At 35.4% G+C, this 7,376-nt stretch overlaps 1 protein-coding gene across 1 annotated transcript in view; it reads right to left on the reverse strand.

Moving 5' to 3' along the window:
• RABEP1 (rabaptin, RAB GTPase binding effector protein 1) overlaps window positions 1-1,751 on the reverse strand; it is a 13,035-nt gene extending 11,284 nt beyond the window's left edge. The window contains exons 1-2 of the mRNA XM_039334671.1: window positions 1,598-1,751; window positions 537-635 (exon numbers count right to left, since the gene is read on the reverse strand). Of these exons, the coding sequence (XP_039190605.1) occupies window positions 537-635; window positions 1,598-1,699 (201 nt within the window). The 5' untranslated portion in view covers window positions 1,700-1,751. The remainder of the gene's footprint in view (window positions 1-536; window positions 636-1,597) is intronic.
• Window positions 1,752-7,376: the final 5,625 nt, after the last annotated feature.

Here is a 7,376-nt window from a genome sequence, read left to right on the forward strand (position 1 = left end):
CCTTAAACAATATCTAATTGATGCAGAGTGCCAAACTGGGTTAGGGCAGGTTTCCAAATTTCCCCTTCATAAACAGCATAAGGTAATTCCAACTGCAGATCTTAACTCACAGAAGACTGTTACGGTAGTCTAACTTGTTGCAGATGTATTGAAGAGAAGATACTGAAAGATCCCCTTCCCAGAAGCTCTGTGCCCCTTGTTGGTTCACTGGCTATTCCTATGAAACAATTTGTGCTTTTCATAGAGCATATAAAAGTTGGTTTTGCTCTTCAAATAAGGACAAGAAACAAACAGATACATTCTGTGCAGGCTTTTGAGAGCAAAACCAACTAAAATATCCTAAACTGTCCTCCATACTCAGCTAGAAATGGACAGCACCCAAGAGTGATACTTGTCTGTAGAAAAAACTTACTTCATTCTACAGTGCAGATAAATGGAATAATGTTCATATTGTTATTATATAACAATATTATAGATACAGAATAAACAACAAATATATTCAAATATGTGTATTAAAATAATTCTTCATTGTTTACCATTTGATCTTGGACATTTCTTTTAGCTTGACAAAATGCCTGCTGTAATTCACTAAGTAAGGCATCAGATTCCTGAACTCTAGCAGTAAGTGATGAGATCTGTCAAAAAAAGAGGGGGGGGGGATATGAATAAATTATACACACACATCACGAGTACCAAATGGCATATATAACTGGTATGCAAACATTTTCCTAACTTTTTAGCAGGCTTATTTGCATTTTTTTTCTATAGAATTCCATGCTGAAATCTCAGTAACAATGGGGCAAATGCTCCAAAATATTTAAAGGTAGTCTCCAAGTTGAGCTCTGCCTCTGGTGATTTCCCAAATACAACCATGTATAGGTAGTTGGAACTGCAATCTCGGTCACTGAGCAAAGCCCATAATCCTGGCACTCCCAATTGCACCAGTAAAGCAATCTTTGGGGTCATGAAGTGAATCTGCTGAAGGGTTTCCTTTCTCCTCTATGGGGCTCCAGAATGGAGCTGAACTCTTCAGGATTTCAACTCCATTTCTGCAGCCAGACAAAGAATTTCAACTTTATCTCCTCCACTTGAACCTTTCCTGCCAGCTTCCCCAATGACCCTCTGGAAAAGCTGGTGGAGAAGACTGCAAATGGCGATCACATGATCACGGGGCACTTGGTAATTGATGTAAATGCATGCTGTTGGTCAAGCACCAGAAATGCAGTCATGTGACTGTGAGGAGGAGCAACATTTTATGATGGCCAAAAGTAAAGCACCTTTTCTGAGGCCATTGTAACTTTGAACAGTTGTTAAACAACCAATTGTAACTTGAGGACTGTCTGCAGATTTTTAAAAAATCAACAATAGAGAATTGGTTTGCTACTGCTGCCTTCTGGGATGTTTTTTGAATTCCCAATCTATACTAACAACCTCATACTAATCATATTTGATCCTGTTAACTTTACTCTTAAAACATCTTCAGTATATTCTACAGTATACAATTTGTGTAAAAAGAATCAACCAGTTTAAATATATGCCCTATGCAATGGTCATTCTCACTTAAAGAATTTTTAGTTTTCTGTAAGATTTTCTTTACCTGATTTACTGAGTCTTCACTACTTTGTTTCATAAATTCCTCCAGCTCCTGTTTCTCTTGTATTGCTTTTTCTAGCTGATCGTTGGCCTGCCTCAACATCATCTGAAGTTTTTTCACCTATGGGGTTAGACACAATATAACATAAACATCCCTTTTCTAAATAAGGTTAAATTTTCCCCAAGACAAAAATCTATGCTTATAATTGAGAAACAAGATAAAATAAAGAAACCATGAAAATAAGAGTTTCATTATAGTCCACGCCCTCATTGCTTAATGATATAACCTTTTCTAACATCACAGCCATAACAAAATGTTAATACAGAATTCTGAATTCTTTATCTTAAAAGGGTAGAAAGATAATCTGTTGTGTTTGATTATGTTCATAAAAATGTACTATTTCCTCTTTTAGCATTAATGGAAATATCATACAATATGCTTTCATTCTCTGAAACGTAAGTATTCATAGCAGAACATAGAATCAAATACCTTATCCAAATGTTTATGAAGAAACTAAATTTAAAAGTTCTATAAATTCAGTTTAAACTTTAATAAGATCACTAGAGATTAAAAAAATCTGAAAGTATTTGGTTTGTCTTCTGGAGGGTTTACGCACAGGATCAGGTACTATTCTTTTTTTGAACTATTACCATCTGGCAGACGGTACAGGATAATAAAAACAAAAACAAATAGGCTGAAAAATAGTTTTTATCCCAGAGCTGTAACCATATTAAATATCACTGTATAGTGCAACATTGAAGTGCAATATTAGGGGCAGCGCAATGGTGAATAGAATGTGAAGGATGTGTGTATATAATGTATGTTGTTATTTGTGGTTTTTACTTGTGTATAGTGTGTACTGTGACAACACTTAATTTCATTGTGAGTTACACAATGACAATAAAGACATTCTATTCTATTCTATTCTATTCTATTCTATTCTATTCTATTCCTATTCTATCAACCTCCGACTTGTACATATATTTGAGAATGAATAAGAGGTTGAACTGAGTTGAAAGCAAACAAAGGAACTCTTTCCCCAAATTAGGTGCTTTTAACTCATTTCTCATGAAAACAAGAACAGATTTGCTCGCACCCTTATACAGACATGGGTGGAAGGCAGAAATCTCTGCACCTGTAAGTGACTCATGAACTGTAAAGAAAATAAGCATAATGATATAACTGGGGAATCATCATATGTTGAAGGGACAGTCAGTGCAGGGAATCAGTCTAAGTGAATCAGCTTAAAAACCAACTCTGATATTGAAAACAAGCTCAAAGTCTTTAATTAATGAACTCCAAATCCAAATCATTCAATACTGACCAACAATTAAGTACTCTTTAAAGCAGGGGTAGGCAACCTTGGCTCTTTTATGACTCGTGGACAGCCAGTTGTGCTGGCTCAGGAATTCTGGGAGTTGAAATCTACGAGTCATAAAAGAGCCAAAGTTGCCTACCCCTGCTTTAAACAATCTGAATGGTTGTGCATAAACAGCAAATGAATTTTATTGCAAAAGTCAGGACAGAAGCAATATTTATAATAAGTTATTTTTCTTATGCCTGTATATAATAAATGATGCTGAACTAACTGGTCATTGAATTAACACAAGGAGTAAGTTTGCGTAAGCGGCATTAATTTACCTATAATAATAATAATAATAATAATAATAATAATAATAATAATAATAATAATATCCTTCAAGCTGACAACATCAAGCACACTGAAGTCAAGAAAAAGATTAGAGGTGAATACATCAAGAGAGTGAAGAAGATCTTAAAATCCAAACTCAATGGAGGAAATACCATAAAGGCAATCAACACCTGGGCAATCCCAGTCATTAGGTACACAGCTGGAATAGTGGACTGGACTCAAGCAGAACTAAAAGCAATGGATAGGCAGACCAGAAAAATAATGACAATGAATCATGCCCTTCATCCACGCAGTGACATTGATAGACTTTATCTACCAAGGCAAATAGGTGGGCGTGGAATGCTACAAGTACATCAGATGGTTGAAGAAGAAAAAATGGCTTTGGAAGAATATCTGAAGAACAATGATGAAGATGCACTGAAATTAGTATATCAGGAAGGCTTACTAACTACTGGAGAGACCAAACTGGCCTACAAGAAAGACCAAATGAAGAACAGAATAGAGGCATGGGAAGACAAAGCACTACATGGCCAATACATGAAAAAAATAGCTGGGAAAGCAGATAATAATAAAACCTGGCAATGGCTAAGAGCAGGAAAATTGAAGAAAGAGACCGAGGGACTAATTCTGGCTGCACAAGACCAAGCCTTAAGGACAAATGCATACAAAGTCAAAATTGAGAAGACAGCAACAGACAGTAAGTGCCGCCTATGCAAAGAAGCTGAAGAAACAGTGGACCACTTGGTAAGCTGTTGCAAGAAGATTGCACAAACTGATTACAAGCAGCGGCATGACAAAGTAGCAACAATGGTGCATTGGAAGATCTGCAAAAAATATCATTTGCCTGTAAGCAAAAACTGGTGGGATCATAAAATAGAGAAAGTCATAGAAAATGATAAAATTAAACTGCTCTGGGACTTCAGAATTCAAACAGACAAGCACCTGCAACATAACACCCCAGACTTAACAATTGTCGATAAGAAAGACAAAAAAGTCTGGATAGTGGACGTGGCAGTGCCTGGAGACAGCAGAATAGAAGAGAAAGAACTGGAGAAGATAACAAAATACAAAGACCTACAAATAGAAATAGAAAGACTGTGGCAAAAGCAAGCAAGGGTAGTACCAATAGTCATAGCTCCTTGGGTGCAATCCCAAAACAACTGGAGCACCACTTGAACACCATTGGCATTGACAAATTCGCTATTAGTCAATTGCAAAAGGCAGCCTTATTAGGAACTGCTTCCATCCTGCGACGATATCTGTAATACCATCAAACATCCACATCTGCCTATCCCAGGTCCTGGGTAAGGACTCGATAGGTAGACAAAATGCCAAATCCAGTCTGAACATCTGGCTGACTGTGCGATGATCCATAATAATAATAAAAAAGTTGGAAGGGACCTTGGAGGTCATCTAGTCCAACCCCCTGCTCGGGCAGGAAACCCTACACCATTTTGGACAAATGGCTGGCCATTCCTTTCTTATATTTTTATTTTTTTTTTTTTTTTTTATTGAAAATTTTTAAATTTTTACAAAAACAAATCCCCTTCCCATACCCCCCCCAACCCTACCTCACCCCCCTCCTCCCCCACCTCCCAAACCCTCCCCTAGACTTCCCAGAGCTGAATACAGGCTTAATTGAGAAAAAAACTTAAAACACTTTTAAAACCTAAACAAATTTAAATACAATCATCATTCTCTATAAACTCCCTCCAAAAACGCAAATTTAAACATTACTTTCTTTGAATATCTATAGCTATAATGTAAAATCTAATTTCTCCCTCTTTCTTTATCCTAATACAAAAAGATAAACATATAAACCTTTGTTGTACCATTAAAACTAAATACTCTTAGAAAACTTAAAGTAAATACATATTTCCTTCAATCTTCATCATCTTCTCACCTATCCAAAAAAAAAAAAAAAAACTTAAAAATCCTAAACAAATCTAGACACATTTAGTTAAACAAATTATTTTCTCTTAAAAATATTAATAATAATATTTAAAAGCTTGAAACACTTTTAAATCCTAAACAAATCTAAATACAATCCTCATTCTATATAAACTTTCTCCAAAAACACAGATTTAAGCATTACTTTCTTTCCTAAACAAATCTAGACATTTAATTAAGCAAATTATTTTCTCTTAGAAATATTAATAATAATATTTAAAAACCAAATTTAAGCATTACTTGAAACTTAAACAAATTATACTCCCTTCGAGACACAAATTTATTAGAATCCCCTCACTGAAATAAACAAATTATAATCCCTTCAAAACACAGGTTTAAACAATATTATCATTAAAGGTTTAAAACTTAAAACTGAAATATATTATTATCCCAAAACACATATTTAAACATTACATAAGACATTTTCCAAAAACGATATAAGTTTTACTTCTCCCACAATCTCAATAGTAAACTTCTTGTCTAAAGTTCTCATTCAATGTCCATAATTTTCTGTCCAATAACCAGTTGCACCCACTATAAACACAAACTTCTTCTCTAAAATTTTCATTCAATATCCATAATCTTCTGTCTAATAGCCAGTTGCATCTACTATAAGCACAATCCATCTCGGTCTCTCGTGCCCGCAAGCATCGAAAAAAATGCGTGGAATTCTGCCCTTGAAGATCGCTCCAAAGAGTTTGTAAGTCCTGGTTGACCCACCAGCTCAGGAATCAGTACCTGTGAAACTTCATCAACCTCCTTCTTCTGTTGGTCTTTCTCTTTACATTTATATGTTACTTTTTCTTTACATTTATATGTTGCACAAGTCTCAGGGACCGAGACCTGTAAAACTTCCTCAGTAAATTCCTCCTTGTGTTGATCTTCACAGTTGTAAGTTGTACAAGTTATCCTCTGCCCGTTCCTCTCTTGTTGGTGCCCCTCAAGCTGAAATTTCCCAATTTCGATTTCAGGCAGCAATTCCACCCTTGAAGATTGCTCCAAAGACTTTGTAGGTCTAACTTCTCCCAGAGCTACCCTTGAAGATTGCTCCAAAGACTTTGTAAGTCCAACATCTCCCAGAGATTCATAGACCGCTGAATATGAAACTTCCTTAACCTTCTTCTGTTGCTGCTTTTCTTTGGAGTTATGTGCTACACAAGTTGTCTTCTGCTCCTCAATCTGGAATTGTTGAGACCTAATAGATGGCGATGCACATACCCCCAGGACCGAAGTATAAAAATCTTTTGCTTGAGAAACAGTATTAAGTCTATGACATGTCCCCAGGTAGTTCACCACCATTCCAGTCGGAATATCCCATCTGAATAGAATTTTTCTCTTTTTAAGTTCATTTACTAGAAAAACAAACTCCTTTCTTCTTCTTAAAATTTTAGATGGGATCTCCTTAAAAATTATGACATCTTGTGAAGCAATTTGAAATCTCTTCTTATAATAGGCTTGAACAATTTGATTGCGTAAGGATCTTTTACCAAAGTAAATTACCACATCTCTTGGCAGATTCTTCTGTGCTGCCACCACAGAGTTAACCCTAAATAATTTTTCAATTTCACTAAGTATTCCCTCTTTTTCTTTATTCAAAATCAATTCAAAGTCCTTTGCAACCATTTCTTTCAAATCTTCTTGCAAAGACTCTTCCAGGCCTCTGATTCTTAAGGCATATTCCATTTGTCCATATTGAAGCATAAGAATCTCATTTTCCATTTCTTTTTCCATACTTTCAATTTTCCCCTCCATTATGTCCACTTTTTCAGCTACCTCTTCCACATGGGAGTTCACCTTTTCAAGAACAGAAGCAACTCCTTCTAAAGCCAAAACAAAATCTTGTCTCAAGATCTTATTATTTTCCTCTAAAATCTTTTTCATTTCTGCCCTAATTTGAATTATAACATCTCCCATCATGTTTTGCAAATCCTTCATAGTTATTAGCTGACCCCCAGAAGAGGGTGAAACTGTTGATTTAGAAGCTTTAGAAATCCCTGGACGCTTTGGAGCCATCTTAAAGAAAAACCTTTAGCCCTTCTTAAAAAATTATAAAAATTCCTTCAAAAATCATAACTCCCTCCAAAGAAGGTCATTATAATAGAAAGAAAAAAGGGAAAAGAAAAAAAAAAGGAAGAGAAAAAGAATTAAAAAAAGCTTTACTCCTTCTTAAAAATTGCAAAA

Source organism: Crotalus tigris, unplaced genomic scaffold (genome assembly GCF_016545835.1).
Source record: "Crotalus tigris isolate CLP2741 ecotype Arizona unplaced genomic scaffold, ASM1654583v1 scf7180000017632.1879674, whole genome shotgun sequence".
In the NCBI taxonomy this organism is placed as follows: Eukaryota; Metazoa; Chordata; class Lepidosauria; order Squamata; family Viperidae; genus Crotalus; species Crotalus tigris.